This window comes from Diabrotica virgifera, chromosome 9, assembly GCF_917563875.1.
Source record: "Diabrotica virgifera virgifera chromosome 9, PGI_DIABVI_V3a".
In the NCBI taxonomy this organism is placed as follows: Eukaryota; Metazoa; Arthropoda; class Insecta; order Coleoptera; family Chrysomelidae; genus Diabrotica; species Diabrotica virgifera.
Genome location: NC_065451.1, coordinates 51,971,275 through 51,990,721, shown reverse-complemented (window position 1 = coordinate 51,990,721; position 19,447 = coordinate 51,971,275). Strand labels below are relative to the sequence as shown.

Here is a 19,447-nt window from a genome sequence, read left to right as displayed (position 1 = left end):
ACAGAACTCATATTCTCAGCGAAATTGAGCTTGTTGTATAATTTTTAGAGTTCAAATGTGTTACGACTGGACTATAACCAATTTTTTATTTCTAAATTGATAAAGTTAGGTTATTGGCTTTGATTTTTCATATGTGTGATTTTAAGCGTAATTTAATAACTACCAAAATAGGATTTGTTTGCTGTATTTTTTTCGAGTATAAGGTGGTATTAACAATGGTATTAGATAACATTGTCGAAATGAACTTGCACGTGAATTCTGTTTGTCTTTGAAATATTTTAATACCTTGTAGAATGTGCCAAAATATTTGTGAAATGTCTGCAGATTACGAGGTTCTACAGGGTGTCCCCGAAAATAGTGCGTTCCTTAAAGGTATAAAATACATTTTGATATGCAAATTGAAATCTGGCAACTACGTGCAATACCAAAAACTAAAGGTAGGTCACAATTAAAAATAGTAGGTTTGTATTACAGTTGTTTTATCTGGTAGTAAAGTAATCAATAATGTAAATATCAATGAAACCAATATCCATTTCGTCACGCGTTTAGTGTTTATATTTTTTCAGCCCATCCGTGGTTTCGCCTCAACATCAAACAAAACAAGGATTTGGTTTGTTTGATGTTAATGACATTTCGCTTAATTTGTTACAATATTTCTTAACAACGTGGAACATTTTTGGGCATTGGACAAATATTATATTCGCTTCTTTGTAAAGGGTAGAGAAAGGGCAAGGCTCAGTGGCGACGCGTGACTTTTTCTAAAGTGTTACCAAAACCAGATGCAAAAATCTTATTTAAAAAAATGAAGATATGGCTAAATGTATTATTGTGTTTCAATTTATCAATCAAAGATAGAATAAAAATTTTAATTTTTTTAATACAACGCGGGCACATAAATTTGATACACCCTGTATATTAATTTGTAAATATTTATTAGAAGTTAGCTTTCAACGCAAAATGGTTTCTCCTTAATGAATTTTTCCATGAAGAATATTAAAAACATTTTTGTAAATAAAAGTGAAGTGAAAGTTATTTATAATTAGTATTTTAAACCGATTGTTTATTACGGGAAATATAGAAGCCATAGGTAATTAGTTCTTAGAAAATTATGGTAAAGAAAGTTTGGAATTTTAATCTTTTTGTTTAAACCCGAGTAAATTTTGTAGAATTTCCCGAAAGTAATTAGTATGATGGTAGAAATATTTTTGAAAGTATGAGTGGGTGTTTCAAATGAAAAAAAAATGGGGAAGAAGAAATGTCTCTGATTGGTTTAGGCAATTTGGAATGGGAAGGAGAGAAGTTTGAATTTTCAGATTGTTTTGGAAAGAGGGATTATTGTGTTATGGTCAGCCGAGAGGAGCAGTCAAAAGTTTTCGCGAGTAGTTCAGAAGCAAGTACTAGTGGTTGTGTTTGATAGTGAGAGTAGCTGAAAGTGGAACGAGAGACAAATCAAATCGAGAAGAAATACCTCTTTGATTCTGTAAAGTCCAAGAGAGTAAGTTACAAGAATAATCGTTATTAAAATTATTTGTGACACCAAGTAAAAAAGATACTTGGGTTTCAGGAGATTATTGTTGAGAGAAAGAGAGGAGAGAGATTTGGAGTTTTATTGAACGAGTCCTGGTCAAAGGAAGCCTGGCTTGTGTTTTGGAGAAATAGTTGCTGGTATCCTGCTGGATTGTTTTTCTGAGAACGGAGAGGGCTTTGATTGGTAGCCTAACATAATCAACAAGGAGGAGCTGTTTGGGTCAAGAGGAGACATCATCATTGTGTGTGAATCAAAAGGTCAGTCAATAACCTATGTGATAGATTTTTTTTTATAATCAGAAGTTAATTTTTTTACGTAAAAGCATATGAAATTAAGATTCCAACATTTCAAAAATTTAATAGGAAGTATAAGTAATTTTGCGAATACCAAATTTGTTTGTTTAGCTGGGTTTATTAATGGTATCAAGAACAAAGCGATAAATATTTGTTTGAATTAGATTAATTTATATGGTTTATAAGTTTCTTTTGGACAGTTATGCCCACAGAATTTAATTGATAAATTTACAGAACACTGCTTTTGATAATAAAGGTAATTGTATGTTTTTATTTATGATTTTTCTATTTATTTCCTTTTCCTATTTTATCCCGATAAGGATCAACTAAGAGATACTGAAACCACGAGAGAAGATAAGTATAACATAAGATAATTTAGACATTTTTTTATATAATAAAAAGGCACCCTGAGATTCTTTCTTAATTTTTATGTATGATTTGCGTTAATTAAATAATTGATCAAGTAAATAATAATTAATATAAAAGTAATAAGAAGCAGATCATAACAGTATATAGCTTCAATAATATAATTTTGTATATCACTTGAAATTCTCGAAAAAACAGTTGATGTTTCTAGATGTTGGCAAAATTTTTGATCTTTCTTGGCAATTATTGTTAACAATTCCTTGTAATTGCCTCGAATGTCAGAGCCGTCGTCCTGAGCCCAGGAATATATCTACCTTGGCCAAATCCTGAGACTTGACAAAGAGAACCAAAGTGCGGAAATTACTAGGAGAGCAAGACTAGCAGGGGCAGGATTTGGAAAGCTTAGTTGGATACTTAAGAACCGCAGAATACCCCAATACTTGAGGAGCAAAGTGTTCAACCAGTGCATTTTTCCTATCATGACATATGGATGTCAAACCTGGACCCTAACCAAGGCAAATATGAATAAACTGGCCACAACAGAAACAGTAATGGAAAGAGCAATGTTAGGTATACGACTGTCAGATAAAAACAGGAACGACTGGGTAAGATCAAAAACAAAAGTCGAGGGCATAACAACAAAAGTTGCCAAACTTCAATGGAGCTTCGCAGGCCACACTGCTAGACAAAAAGACCAACGTTGGAATGCAACAGTACAACATTGGAGACCTTACCAAAGTAAACGACCGAGAGGAACACCACAGATGAGGTGGGTTGATGATATTAAAAGAGTAGCCGGAACAAATTAGAAATATGTTGCTCAGGATAGAGACCGATGGAAGGAGTTGGGAGAGGCCTATGTCCAAACGTGGACGATAGAAGGCTGAGAAGAAGAAAGACGAAGAAATAAATTGTTAGAATGGAGCTCCACAGAAAAACGAAACCAAGGAAGACCGGCAATTGCACGGATTAAAGGGCATCTCCAAGACGATGTCGGAAAGAAATTTAAGAGAAAAAGAAGACAAGATAGACAAGGCGAAAACGGCGGGTTCGTTGGGAAAAACATTCCCATGAGATTTTTTTGCATAATCACATTCGTGAGACATACCAGAATAAGGTTCAAGAAGTCGCCTACGTAAAAAGTGGTCCAAATTTTTTTTAACAATTTTTTTAATCAAATTGCAAAATCAATATTTTGGCCCGGACATTTTTTTGTAGGTTTTTTGGACCATTCTGAATAAAAAACGTCTCCTATAATTTTTCTCTAAAGTTGATCGTTTTCGAGTTACAAACAATTTAAAAATGAAAAAAACGAAAAATGGCGAATTTCAAGGCTTAATAACTCGGTTAAAAGTTATTATTATGAAAGTCAGAAAATGACTAAATCAAAGTTTAATGCCCCCCCTACAAGATCCTGAAGAAATTTTTGTCATTATTTTATTACTAAGCTGATATTTTTAAGTAACAATAATGAGCCCCATGCACGTGTTAGACGCAAGGGCGGATCCAGGGAGGGGGCCATGGGCCTCCGAGAATTTAAAAAAATATATAAATTTAAATATTTGCAGTTCAAATGTTTTTAGTTTCAAACACATGTATATGTACAAAACAGGGGATAAGTACATATTATGTCTTCTGGACTAAAATATAACACAAGCAGTAACGGAAACTTCAAGAATGACATGGGATGTTTGGTCAATCAAAATGTTAGAATGACCTCGACAGCCGTCAAAATCGTATAAATTTCCATATTCTGTACACACAAAGAATAAAATCGAAATGAAGCTTTACTTGGGTCACCAGCACTTGTAACTAAGGAGTTGGTTGGTATTTTCGCACCACGGGCGCCAATATAAAAATGTTCAGGGGGGGAAGCACACGTGAAGATGTTGCTCATTATATTTTGTATACTTTGGATAACCATATATAGTTTACCGCACCCGAGAAGTTGCTGCGCATAGGTATGGCCGCCTAATGTTTCGCACATGCAAAAGGGATTGTTCTGCAAGTACTGCGTTTTATTTTTCTAATGAAAAATATGGCAGAATAGAGGGATGACAGCCCAAAGCCTTGTCACGGAACCTTTAGTATTTTTCGCCAAAATTATGGGCATAGACGGAGCCATACACATCCATGAAAAAACATCATATCACAAGGAGTGCGTTCAGGTTGGGCTAGATTTTCTACAAACTTATCGCAACCCGCAAAAGTCAGTCAGTAACCAGATAGACTCTCAGAGGTCTAAAGAGATATAAGGAAATAGGGAAAAACGACAAATAGTAGAGTCTATAGTGTTCCTTAGGTCGACAAAATATTCCTCTAAGATGCCATCGTGATTATGGCCTTCTGCTTCTGGACGAAGATGCTGGAATTAGTAATGACGGGAATTGTTCAGGTTTAAAGTCACATCAAAAGATAAGACTTAAACAACACCTATCAACAGCATCTTCCCGAGCAACATAAATTAGTAACACCAGTCAAAATCAAATATTGATAACATGTTGTGGTGCAAATTATTACTCTGTCATATTTAAAGAAACGACCGACGTAATCCACGTGGAACAGCTTTCTTTAAATTTGAAATACATACACAATAACAACATTCGTGAAGACTTTGTCAAGTTGATTGACGCTTATGAGAACAAAGATAATAATTAGTGAAAATCAACAAAGAGGGGAAGAACAAGGCTTGACAGGAGAAGCATTGGGAAGTATTAAACTTTTTGAAAGAACTGCACCTTGATCCGAGGAAATGTGTAGGAATCGGTACTGACTTTATTTTTAGTAACGATAAATTTTGAATGTTTTAAGACACTTAAAAGTGTTTGAAAAGTGCCTTAAAATTCATCATTGTAACCCTAATTTTTAAAAATTCTTCCCAAGAAAAACCCCTCCCCAAAAAAGTTCTTGGCCCCTCCCGAAAGTCGGTCCTGGATCAGCCCTTGGTTAGACGGCCGTAAATGCTGAGTGCGAGAGAGATGCCATTCCGGCAGTCCAAATGTGCATCTTTCTTGCACTCACATTTACAGCCGCGTCAATACGATCTAACCGCCCATTGTTATTAATTAAAAATAACAGCTTAGTAATAAATTTATAACACCGATTTCTTCAGGACCATGTAGCGGAGGCTTTAAATTTTGATTTAATCACTTTCTAACTTTCATAATAATAATTTTTAAGAGAATTATTAAGTCTTAAAAAGGGTAATTTCGAAAAAGATCAACTGTAGAGAAAAATTATAGGAGACCTTTTTGTCCAGAATGGTCCAAAAACCTAAAAAAACCGCCGTTTTCGCCTTGTCTAAGAGAAAGGGGTGGTAATTGGGAACGGAAAGGCATATAACGTATAAAATCGGTTTAATATATCTATTACTTTCTTTCCAACTAATCTGTCGAGATTAACGTTTCTTAAAAAGTCGACCATTGTTTATTTCAGTGGCGTTTCTAATAAACCTTGTTATGTTACAAAAAATAATTATTTGTTGAAGTATGTTTTGTAAGGTCAAGATCCTTTAAATATGCTAGATACGAAGGTTAGATTTTACAAAACATTGGATACTTCAGTCCAATTAGGATTGTTCTTGTGAAGTGATGTGTATGTGGCAATTTAAGGGTATTTGTTAATTTGACTTATTGATAGTTGATAGACAAGATAAAGACGTGCGTATATTTTTTTTCATTTTTATTTTATTATAGTATTTCTGTTATCTGATATAGTATACACACAGGCCCGGACTGACTCAAAAAAAGGCGCCAACCTTAACTCTAATCAGAAGGCGTCCGACCCACCTCTCCAAGGCTTTTTAGATCAAACTTTTGTGAATTCACATACTTGTTTGGGAATTTTTAAGTTTGTTTTTAATTTTTATATTCATAAACTTCACTATGCTATTTAAATGGGATTAATTTTTTTCGAATCCTGAGAAAACTGGTAAGTATTTTTGTAAAGTTTAAACGCAGGATATTACGTTATTACCGAGGGCCGAATGTTCCTGAAAACTTCTATATTGTTTATTTTAATATAATACAGGGGTGAAAAACTAAGAGAAAATGTAGTGTGATTTTTAATTTCAAATATCTCATTCAAAAGAAACTTTATATTCATTCTAAGGAACTTTCACCCCTCGGTAATAAAGTAGTCTTTCATTGTGCGTTTAAATTTTTCAAAAATACTTATTAGTTTTCTCAGGATTCGAAAAAAGATTACATTTAAAATTAGTCCTGTCGCCAGGGGGGGTACAACGGCCTCGTTAATTCAGATGGACTTACCCAAGTTTTTTTTATGTATTTTGACCCGTAGAACCCGAATTTTTTGGGTAACAGTTGATCCGGATGTCGATAAGATTGTTATAGACCAAGAACTTGAGGAATCAAATAACAGCGATTTTTGGCAAAACAAAACAATATTTTGTATTTTTTGGGTCATTTTAAGCAAAAAATATTTCTACAAGTTTTTTAGTAGGATGCACAGTTTTCGAGATAAACGCGGTTGAACTTTCAAAAAATCGAAAAACTGCAATTTTTAAACCCGAATAACTTTTGATTAAAAAATAAAATAGCAATTCTGCTTAGCGCCTTTGAAAGTTCAAGTCAAATTATGTCGGTTTTGATTATTTGCATTGCTAAAAATTTATTGTGTTATTGTTAAACAAAGCTACAAACAACTAGTGCGTGAGTGATGTTTCTATGATTTCTCATTTAAAATCGAACGAGTAGGTAGAATAGGTACTAGTGCAATCAAGACTATTTCTACGTTACATGCGTTAAAACGCATGTAAAAGCACGGGAAACCCTACGTGTTTATAGCTTTGTTAAACAATAAAAAAATAAATTTTTACCAACGCAAATAATCAAAACCGATATAATTTGACTTAAACTTTCAAATGCGGTAAGCAGACTTGCTATTTTATTTTTTAATCAAAAGTTATTCGGGTTCAAAAATTGCAATTTTTCGATTTTTTTAAAGTTCAACCGCGTTTATCTCGAAAACTGTGCATCCTACGAAAAAACTTGTAGAAATATTTTTTACTTAAAATGGCCCAAAAAATACAAAATATTGTTTTGTTTTGCCAAAAATCGCTGTTATTTGATTCCTCAAGTTCTTGGTCTATAACAATCTTATCGACATCCGGATCAACTGTTACCCAAAAAATTCGTGTTCTACGGGTCAAAATACATAAAAAAAACTTGAGTAAGTCCATCTGAATTAACGAGGCCGTTGTACCCCCCCTGGCGACAGGACTAAATACAATATGAAAATTTTGAGAGGCGTCAAAATTTTGCACTTTGTTCCTTTCCACTTAACCAAGGTCATGAGTTTCTCATTGTTTCTTAGTACATATTTCTTATTATACAGGGTGTTTCATTAATAATTGTCCATATAGTAACTGGAGAAACCTTAGCACAAAATACGAAGAATAAAATGTGGTTCCTTACTGAGTTACAGGGTGTTTTATCTAAAAATTTAAAAAAATTTTTGCTCAGAATTTTAAAACTATTCGACGTATCCTTTTCATACTTGGCAGAAAGTGCGACTACTAGACACCCTACCAAATTATGATAAATAAACGTTTCTACCTACTACTAGAGGCGTACGACAGGGAATGGTGAAAGGTTGACCCTTCTCAAATTCTACGCCACTGGAGGAATTACTATTTTAGTGCCATTTTTAGATTCTACAATGCGTAAATATAATATACTGTTGATTGGTGTCGATGAACTCATTAGTGTTCGAGATATTTGAAGTTAAATATGAAACGGCACAGTTATTTTGATTAATTTACGATATGATTCATAATATGATCAAAATTTAAAAATTATTTGTACCCAGTACTTTAAAACTATTTGGCGTATCCTTATCATACTTGGCAGAAAGTGTAGGTACTGTACACAATATTAAATTAAGATTAATAAACGTTTCTAGCTACTACCAGAGGCGTACGACAGGGAATAGTGGCTGGTTGACCCTTCCCAAATTCTACGCCACTGACGAAATTGCTATTTTAGTGTAATTTTTTGATTTTGCAATACTTTTTATGTAAATAATATACTCGTAATTCGTAACGATAAAATGATTAGTTTGGTCTTACATTTAGTTTACTCTCAAAATTAACACGAATCGTTTGAAATATTTTATTAGAGATATTTTTACTGTTTATTTGGAACGTCAAATAAACTTGACTCAAACTCAAATTGTGGCTTATTCCACATAAAATAGTAAATTGCATAAGATGAAACAAGAAAATAGTTTCAGAACAATTCCAAAATAATATGTAGTAGAAGTACAGAACAGAGACATGATAATCTACAATTAAATGTTCGTAAGTTTCCTCTGGATCGCGGAGGGTTCGTCAAAATGAAAAATTTTAACAAACATTAACCGCGCCACGAACGGTTCGTCTATCTCCGCCTTTATTAGATCTCCCTCAGCCGTCTTTGCTCCAGTAATTCGTTGGTTTGCAAATTTTAGAAACCAAGAAGCTGTTTCCAGAAAGTTGGTCCCAATAAAGTTTTTTTTAATATTATTTAATTACGTTATTAAAACAAAACTTTCGCTTGTTTAGAATTTTCTACTCCAGTCGTTAAGTTTTTATAACTATGGTATTATACATACGATGACCATATATTTTTAAAGAAAAAAAAGGACAAAAACAAAAACGTATTAAATAGGGGAGTGCATTTATATTTTCACTTCGGAAAAAATCAAACAAGATAAAACTTTTTGTAATTTCATTAAGAAATGTTTAATAAACAACATATCAAAAAGTTCTACTGGAGAAGTGGGTGCTTCATTTTTTATTAAACAAATGAACAGCGAAGTTAGATGTTTTTTTTAATAACTCCGAAAATATAACTTTAAGAAAAAAACTGACTTGACCATTGAAAAATTCAGAAAATTTTACAAAAAAAACCTTATATAAAGATTTTTCTAAAATTAAATCTCTAGCTTCTGTAATTTTTTATTTATAACGCTAAAGTCACCCTTCTCACACACATTGGCGCACTGTAAACTAGCGTTGGAAGAAGTGCACGCTTGAGTTTTTTTAATGTAATTTTTTAACTAATGGATCAAAAGAAATTTTACAAATTGGACATGAAAGAAGATGAAATAAGCTATCTTATGGTTGTAATAAAAAGAAATAAAATATATGGACATAAGTACGGTGTGGGCGGAAAGTGAGACTTCCATGAATTTTGTTTAAAAATGATTTAAAAATGTATAACTAATACAATTTTACTTATAAAGCTCCCAAATTTGCACAACTTACCTCTCAATCATCTTACTAAACGATGTTTCATTCAAAAAAAATCTCAAAAATTTAATTCAAATAATACGCTGTCTCAAAAAATGTAATTTTCGAAAACTTCGTAGTTCTACAGAATTCCCACCACTTTAAGACGGTATTACTCAAGTTTGAATAAATCTAATACAATTTTTTTGATATTTTTTTAAAGCCTAGGATGTAATCTTTAAAAAACACTGAATTATTTTAGTTTAAAAATGAAATAAACAATTTCTTTTTGAGAAAACTAAGAAAGATAACAAAAATGTAATACAAAAACCGAAAATTACCAGCTGAAAAAATGTATATACAGAGTGATCAAAACTTTTTTCTGTAAAACTTACCTAAAATTAATTTAATAATAAGCTTCAACAATAATAAATGTTCAACAAAAAAATTATTTTTATCTCTTATACAGTATGTCTGCGTAACTGGGAACCTATTGATAACTTTTTTAATATCAGTTTTACGAAAAAAAGTTATTCTTTATAAAATATTCTGCATCGTATATAACATAAGATGCAACCATCAAATATCAAATTTTGTTAATTTTGTACGAGCTATGTCAAAAAATATGAATTTCACTCAAGAGTAAAGTACCTTTATATTTCACAATATCGAAAATTTTTATAAAGAAAAAATGTTTGTAATTAAAAACTATGTTAAAATATGTAATTATATCCTTCTAATCGAAAATTTGTTTTTTTTTTAATATTGTTTCAAATTAATTATACCAAACATCATTAAATTTTCACTTATTATTTATGATAACTGATTTATTATTAATTTTATGAAGAATGTTATTCATCATAAATAGCTGTGCATGGTCTAACACTTAATATGCAAATATAAAATATTATATTTTATCAATATTATACGAGGTATTATGTAAAAAAATTGCATAAAAGTGTAATTGCATATTGACACATCGTTTTTAATTCTGAACAACTTTCCATACTAACAATTTTCAGTATTATAAAAAATATAGGTATTTTACTCCTAACTGAAATTTTTATTTATTGACATATCTTGTACAAAATTGATAAAAATTGATATTTTATGATTGCATTTAAAGTTTTAGAATATGCAGAGCTTTTTACTAAAAATAACTTTTTATTTATGATCCCATTGCAACAATTTTTTGAATATTTAAGAGATATATTTTGAATAATTTGTTCGTTCTTTCTAATACATTTTAATTTTTAATATTATTGTGAAAATTATTTGTTTATCTTTTTTTTAAGAATGAAATTCCATATTTGTTTGATTGGATTCTACTTGTTTTTCATTTAAATATCCGCCATTTTGGATCCGCCATTTTGAAATTTAAATTTTTAATCGTTAATTCAGATTCAACAACCTGTTAAAAATAAAGACAATAAATGTTTTAGAAAAATGTTCTTTTTTATGTTCTTTTTAGAAAATCCGCATTTTGTATCCGCCATTTTATAGTTTATAATGTTAACATTTAAGTTAGGTTTATCAAAGCTCTCAAAAATAAATATATGTAGAAATAAATACATTTTGTAAAGAAATTATGATTTTACAACTATTTTTTAAGTTATTCGCCATTTTGGATCTGCCATTTTATAATTTAAATTATCAAAATTTGATTCAGGTTCAGCAACCTCTCAAAAATATCCACATATATGTAAACAAACACGTTTTATAAAAAAAATTCGTATTTTACAACTGCTTTTTAAGGAATTTTAGGAAAAAATCCGCGATTTTGAATCCGCCATTTTGAATTTGCAAATTGTAATGTCAGATTCGGGTTCAGCATAATCAAAACTAAAATAAAAACATTTTTTATCAAAATAAAATGTTGAATTCACCCATATTCTTAACATTATTTATACAAAACAATTGTTATTGTTTAAACAATTAATAAACAATTAGCGGCGAAATTTGTGAGTAGAACTTTTTACTTTAACATATTTATAAACTAACAAAAAAAGTTTTAGAAAAATATAATCTTGTTTGATTTTTTCCGAAACATTGTATCTTCTTGTTCTAATTGCACTCCCCTAAAAAACGCAAAATGTATCTTTTTATTGGACAAACCTAACTTTGTGACATTAAAAATAAATAAACTATGTAGCTAAACATAAAAAATTATAACAATTAAACTTAACATAACACATTATATTAACTGTGAAAAAGTTACAAGCCTGTAATTAAGAGTTTTTAGAGGACGGACCTGGAATAGCCTCATCTTCTTCCGGTTTTTTGCATCCTTCATATTTTTCTGAACTTAATTTAAGAAGGTCCGGCTTCGACTGAAGTAAATGAAACATTTCATACAAGTCTCATCAAAATCAAAATTGCGTACACCTGCATCGCTACCTTGAGAGTGGTGTCCAATAATTATTTATTACAGAAAATAAACGCTCGATAGCCACACTAGTTCCCGGAAGACAAAAAATAAATTTGCATAATATTTGTAAGTTTTTCGATCCTGACTATTTTTTTCTTCTCTGTTCCACTCAGCAATCTTTTCACTTGTCAACTTTGCCACTCTTTCAAAATTCCCAGTTCGTCAAAGAGTTGATCTTCATTTAACATGGTTGCCTTGATATACAATTTAAAAGCTTCGAGAGAATAACAAACATCGTTCCATGTTATTTCACTTCTTAGATCTATCCTTTTGAATAGTTTAAATTCATGAAAATTTGTACTCTAGTTTTCTAGATAGGTTACACATTTTGTGAAAAAATGTTTCACATGTTGAAGTTTTGTGCACGACCACCGCACCATAAGCCTGATGTCTGACACACTTAAAATGTTTTTAAAGATCATTCATAAACGCATTTACCAAACACTTGATATGGACATCGAAGAAACGCAATTTGGATTTCGTAGAGGCGTAGGTACCCGTGAAGCTCTGTTTTAATTTAACGTACTAATCCAGATATGCTTGGGTGTGAACGTGTGAACGGATATGTACGTCTGTTTCATAGATTACAACAAGGCTTTGGGTAAAGTCCGCCACAAAGAGCTAATGGACGTCCTCAAAGCAAAACAATTACAATACAATGACCTTTGAATTATAACAAATCTATAAGTACAGTGGAACCTCGATAACTCGGATTAATCGGGACCGTGGCCGATCCGGGTTATCGAAAATCCGAGATAGCCGGAGAATATGGTAAAAATTAATAAAATACGGTATACTTACAGGTAAACTCCGTTAGAATTGAAATAACATGAAATATATTTATAAATATGCACAGTACCTACTCATCAAAATTACTAAAAAAAAACACCAAACACAAACGTAAGCAAACGGAAGCGAACAATACAAGACACACAATACAGTCACAACGATGTAATGTTATTTAAGAACAGTGAAAGCTAAAGACCATTGTTTATAAAAGAATTTTTTAAATAGTCTTTCCTAAACAATGCTAAGACAGTTTGAAATAAAAAGGAATAGGTACTACAGACAGGTGCCTGTTGTTTCTGCGGCGTGTGCTATGAGTCATTTTTAATATCGGATAGTTCAAATTACACACATACACATTATCTCTCAAATATTATATTACATACATTTTTATTGTTGAAAGGTTTTTCTGATAATTAACTATTTTGATGGGAAATAAGCCACAATTAAATTGAAAAATAATTTTATTAACGATTCGCGACGCCCAAATCGGGTCGTTGTCAAAATACAAAATATTGAAAATCAAAATGTTTATCTGATGAAAATCGGTCCGGGTTAGCCGGACTTCCGGGTTATCGGGGACCGACTTATCGGGGTTCCACTGTATTATAAACAGCAGGCACACATACGCATTAACAAACACACATCAGAAGAGTTCGAAATTAAAAGAGGAATGCGACAGGGACAGGGGTGTGTATTGTCACTACTACAATTTCACTATTTGTCACTACTACATTTTTTAGAAAAAAATAAGTACATTTGCGTGTCCTTAGAAAGGTTTTAAAGTACATTAGGACAATATTTAAAAATAAGTACTGTCCTACTTAAATAAGTACATAATATGGTCACCGTAATTATACAGTACTACAAGGATTCTACAGGGAAATACAGGGATTCCCCTTTATATTAAATTGTAAAATTTTCTATTTAGTTTATATTTTAAAGTAATTAGTATAATATGACATATGATACTCATAATTATACTGATAAATTCATATACTAACGAGACAATTTTATTGGGGAAATATTTAGTCAAAAACATGAGTCACAAAATGTGATTGATTGAAGTGATTCTTTGTACAACAAAGAAACAGATAAGATACCGGTGATAAGATTTACAACTAGTAAAAAAACAAATCACTCTATTGTTTCAATTTATATCTTTTGGTTTTACTTTTATATATACAAGGTGTTAGTCTAGTAATTTTACATAAAAATAATGTGAGTTTAGTATATTAATATATTCTGTATCTGTTTTGAATTTTTTACAAACTGACAATTTATTTATTCCTCTGAAACTGGGTGGTATATGCAAATTAAATTTGGATATTCATCATACGGGTAACAGTCTAATTTTTTTAAGTAAAAAACGGTGCGTCACTGACGTATTTCAAATTAAAAATCATTTAATTCCTTGTTTAATTTTTGATAAAAAAAACTTTTTTGGCTTTTTTTCATACAATGAACAGTTTTTATGCAACAACCGTAATAGTATTATTGAACGAACTTCAGGATTTTCAGATATACAGAGTGGCTAAAGTGTTGGATGCTTGAGCCACTCTGCATCTGAAAGCACCGGCGCCCATATAAAAATTTTTAGGGGGGCAGACGTGAACATGTTGCACTTTATATTTTGTATACTTTGGATAACTATATACACTGCGCGTCATAGAAAACGGGCACCCTAAAAAATGGGTAATTATTGAGGTCGCGTATTTAAACCTGTTGTCCGATTTAAGTGATTTTTTGAATTTTTATAGCTTTAATCTTTGTCAATATCCCTGTAATAATATTTTTGCTAAACAGGTAAATTTTCGTTGTATCTCGGGTGTACGAATCAAACTGTGTTTTTTTCTCAAAGTTCGAAACACCCTGTGGAATATCCTAGTATTTATAAAATACTGAAATTAAAACCCAACTATAGCCTCAGGTTTTCTTAACATTCTGTTTTTTGATTCATTCGCTTACGTTGAATAATACAAAAGTTAGGTACTTTAACAACTAGCCATGTTCTTTTTCAGGGTGTTTCTAAACAAGTGCGACAAACTTTAAGGGGTAGTTCTGCATTAAAAAATAATGGCAGTTTGCTTTATAATCATATGTCCGCAAATGCTTCGTTTCCGAGATACGGGATGTTGAATTTTTTCTTACAAACTGACGATTTATTTATTGCTTTAAAACCGGTTGAGATAAGCAAATAAAATTTGGTGGGTTTTAAGACGTAGTTATTGCACAGTTTTTGACATACCATTAAGAATTTTATATTCACCATTGGCGTGCATACGGGTAATATGATCCGTCATATTACCCGTATGCACGCCAATAGTGAATATAAAATTCTTAATTGCAAGTCAAAAAATTCCCAATAACTATCTCTTAAAACCTACCAAATTTCATTTGCATATTTCAACCGGTTTTAGGGCAATAAAATAAACCGTCAGTTTGTAAAAAAAAAATCAACATCCCGTATCTCGTAAACGAAGCATTTGCGGACATAAGTTTATAAAGAAAACGGTATTTTTTTATGCAAAATTGCACATTAAAGTTTATCGCACTACTTATTTACAAACAACATATACCGATGAAGAACATGACTAGTTGTTAAAGTACATAACTTTTGTATTATCCAACATAAGCGAATGAATCAAAAAACAGAATGTTAAGAAATCCTGAGGCTCTAGTTGGGTTTTAATTTCAGTATTTTATAATTGCTAGAATATTCCACAGGGTGTTGCGAACTTTGAGAAAAAAACACAGTTTGATTCGTACACCCAGTATACAATGAAAATTTACCTGTTTAGCAAAAATATTATTACAGGGATATTGACAAAGAATAAAGCTATAACATATTGACAAATGACCCATTGTTTAGGGTGCCCGTTTTCTATGACGCTCAGTGTATGCAATTTAAAGCACCCGAAAAATAAGGGATATTAATGTAATAAAAGCGTTTTTGTAAAATTTTGTGTTGTGGGTTAGGTCACTGTTTCTGTGATAGCCTCATATTTTATGTTTTATTGCAAACCCAACATAGTTAATATAAGGTTTGTTCCAGCAAACAGTCAAACTAGTCAGAAACCGTCAGCAAACAGTTGGTCAGTGAGAGAACATAATACAGTCACCAGTGCTATCCACTCGACTCGCGCTGGTCGACTATTCGCTGATGGTTTCAAACCGTTTGAAACTGATGCTAGAACAAACCTATAATTAATTTATTATTATTATCTATTGCAGATTGTGTAACAAGTGATGGAGGAAGTGTCATTTTTAGAACAGAAGAAAAGAAAACGACATCCAATCGAAACAACAAACTGCGTGTCAAAATTATTTTTTTGGTAAGAATTTTTGTAATTATTCGTATCAATAATAATCTTTTCTTCTATTAGCGCTATAACATGTTACTTAACACTTTTCAAAACACGTTCACTGCCACGTTGGTGATTTAGGACCAGAAGTTATGCTGCCTTAGCGGCAGTGATTTTGATTATAGTTTCTTTCGAGTAATCGTTACAAATCGTTACTTTTGTATAAAGTAATCATTTACAGTATTCGTTTGATTACTTTTTATTTGAGTACCGGTAATCATATTGAGAATCGCATTTCTCAGTACATATTTTGTATTAGGAGGATATTTTGATTACTATGATTACTTTTGTATTTGAGTACCAATAATCATGTTGAGAATCGCATTTCTCAGTATTTCGTATAAGATCCGATATAACAACGACCTTCACCGATCTATTTAATGGATAGAAATTAAATGATATATGTTCTCTATTATGTTAAAAATTATTAAAAACAAGGGGTGTCCGACATAATTTTGTCCAGACTAATTAATAATTAAAAATGAATTTTTTTTATAAATTATTCTACTAATCTTTTGGCGCGGGCAGATATTATTTTAGATTTTTGGATCATAACAATAATATACAAATAGACCAAGATATTTAGGAAAAAATAAATGATTTTTAAGGAAATAGTGTAACAGGAAAAAGTTTTCAATAGAAAAATGGGTGAAAATACATAAAAATTTCATCCATGATTAAATTGAAGAGCATAGGACTCAATGAGTCTCCCTGTCTTATTCCGATGCCTATATTTATAGATTCTGTAAGTTGTCCATCTATTCTGACTTCCATTTTGTTGTTATGGTAGATATTTTCAATAGTTTTTATGGAATCTAAGGGAAATTCTCTATTATACGAAGATGGATTACATCTGTGAGTCTTAACTCTACTCTGTCAAATGCTTTCTTTAAGTCAATCAGACATAGAAATGCTGGTCTATTATATTCTAGTGATTTCTAAGTAATTTGCTTTATGACGAATATTGCATCGTTACACGATCTTCCAGTACGAAAACCCTGTTGTTCATCTGCTAAACTTACCTTCTAATTCATTAGGTCTTTTAAAAATTTAGTTGTAAGTTTTAGGGTAGTATTTAACAAATTGATACCTCTGTAGTTTTTTGGCTGCTTTTACCTCCTTTTTGAATAGTAGAATTAGCTCGCTTGTTCTCCATTCTTTCGGTATTTTATTGTGTTTTATGATTTTGTTAATTATTGTTGTTAATTGTTCTGTCATTGCTGCTCCACAACATCAGTAATCTCGATTAATCTGTTTGCATCAATTAAGTGCCTAAAACAAACCCTCGAAACTCTAGTTGACGTACCTTAGCAGTAACCCTTGGTACCCAGGTGCTTCGGAGGACGGTTCTGATTGCATATTCTTGTTCAGTGACCCCAAATAAGAAAATCTGGCCCTTAATATACTGATTTTAACATATTTATGCAGTTTTCGATGCGTTTTATATACTTTAAATGTAATAAATGCATTTCCACCCATTTTCTATTGTAGACTTTTTTGCAGAAGTCATCCTAATCCTAAATACAATGCAAAAAGTTGCAAGTCTCTATTAGGTACCTACTATATTTAAAAATAGATTTATTCCTGTGTTTTTAGTGTTAAATACCCTGGTCTAATAAAAACAATGCCATACCTACATGTAAAATTGACCAGTTAGAAGAAGGGAATAAACGCCAAAATATGGCGAAACGAGTTTTTAACAAAAATACACATTTTAAGACAAGACCCATCTGTCGACGCTAAGTATAGGTCTGGATCCCGCATATGAAAAAAAAGTTGATTAATAGCAAGCTGGAAATTTGTTAGTAACTGAAGGGTGTCTCGTTGGACAAATTTTGATATATGGGAACATTGGAACAGGGGCAGTTTTAATTATGGAACAGGTTAAAAATTTGGAACGGTCAGATCTCGAAAACGGCACATTTATTTTGTCCGACAGAGCAGACTTAAACTCTCCGAACAGAGCTTAAACTCTCATGCAAAAATCAGACTGCTATTTGTTACCAAATGGGCGTTTGCCCATGAGCGGAACAAAAATGAGTGGAACATGTAGAATATGTCAAATGACAGGAATTATGACAGGTGATAAATAGCAGTTTGATTTTTGCATGAGAGTTTAATCTCTGTTCGGAGAGTTTAAGTCTGTTCTGTCGGACAAAATAAATGTGCCGTTTTCGTGATCTGACCGTTCCAAATTTTTAACCTGTTCCACATTTAAAACTGCCCCCTGTTGCAGTGTTCCCATATATCAAAGCTTATCCGACTAGACATCCTTAAGCTATTAACAAATTTTCAGCTTGCTACTAATCAACTTTTTTTTCATACGCGGGATCCAGACCTAGTAGGGAATAAACACCGTATACGTTACGGAGATATTCCAACACGAAATGTGCGAAATGTACGAAATTAAATAGAACGAATAAACAGTTTTTAGTGATTTCCCGAAAATCTACTTTTTGGATTCATTCCCTTCTTCTAACTGGTGGTTCAATTAAAGTTGATGATCACAGTCTAAATAGAAATATTATCATTTCTACATTTTACCGGTCAATCTAAGATCTAAGCTAGGTATTTTTTTTTCTAGGCCTGATAAGAATAGGGTGTATTTATTATTAAAATCTAATGTTGCTTTTTTATGGAACAAACATCTGTGAATTATCTACCTCCACAAATCGTATTTTATCGTATAGACATCTGTTTCTGAGTACATGCTTTGTTAAATGATTTACCTCCCTCTGTTTCAGCTATTTCTCAGCGCCCTGTGATCCTGTAAAACTCTTCATAGCCTTCGCCCTTTATAGATAAAATTTTCGGTGTTGATACCGAACACTCGTGGAATACCGGTCCGATTCCGATACCAACCGATTGCAGATACAATACTCAAATAGGTACTCGCTCTGATACGATTGGTGCAAAGTAACGAAGTAATCAAAGTAATAAAAGTAATCAAAGTAATCAAAGTAACGATTTGCCTCTGTGTATAGTAATCGTTACTTTCGGTATTCGTAAGTAACGAGTACTTTGTAACGAATAGTTACTTTTTCAACATCACTACTTAGCGGGCCATAATGGTCCGATGTGGTTAGCAAATTTTCCAATAGCAACTGGGCTATTGTATGTTTAAATGTACTATTGTAGAAATTGACCAATATGGTCCAGAACCTAGACGATATTTGACGCACACACAATTTTGATTTTTTTCATAATGAAAAACGTAATCGCTATTGAAACATGGCCCCTATAAAGATACAAGGTGGGTTCTGGCCTTAAAATAAACTTTATTCAACAAATATACCTACATATTTGCGTGAATAAAATAATAAATAAATATTAATCTTTTTATTATGTTCCTCACTTCATTTGGATAATTATGTCCTGTTAACTTACGTCTAAGTATAGGAGAGTTTTCTGCTGCTTGCTAAATATTGTTTACCAACAGTTTTTTGCTGT

General features: G+C 31.8%; 1 protein-coding gene across 6 annotated transcripts in view; it reads left to right on the top strand.

Annotated features, from left to right (window-relative positions):
- Positions 1 to 19,447, top strand: part of LOC114327196 (ATP-binding cassette sub-family C member 4) — a 206,232-nt gene that overhangs the window by 61,317 nt on the left and 125,468 nt on the right. For 3 of the 6 annotated variants that reach the window (XM_028275727.1, XM_050660971.1, XM_028275730.2), the window contains one exon: positions 15,867 to 15,967. In XM_028275727.1, the coding sequence (XP_028131528.1) occupies positions 15,882 to 15,967 (86 nt within the window). In that variant the 5' untranslated portion in view covers positions 15,867 to 15,881. The other 3 variants (XM_028275728.2, XM_028275729.2, XM_050660970.1) reach the window with 3 other exon arrangements.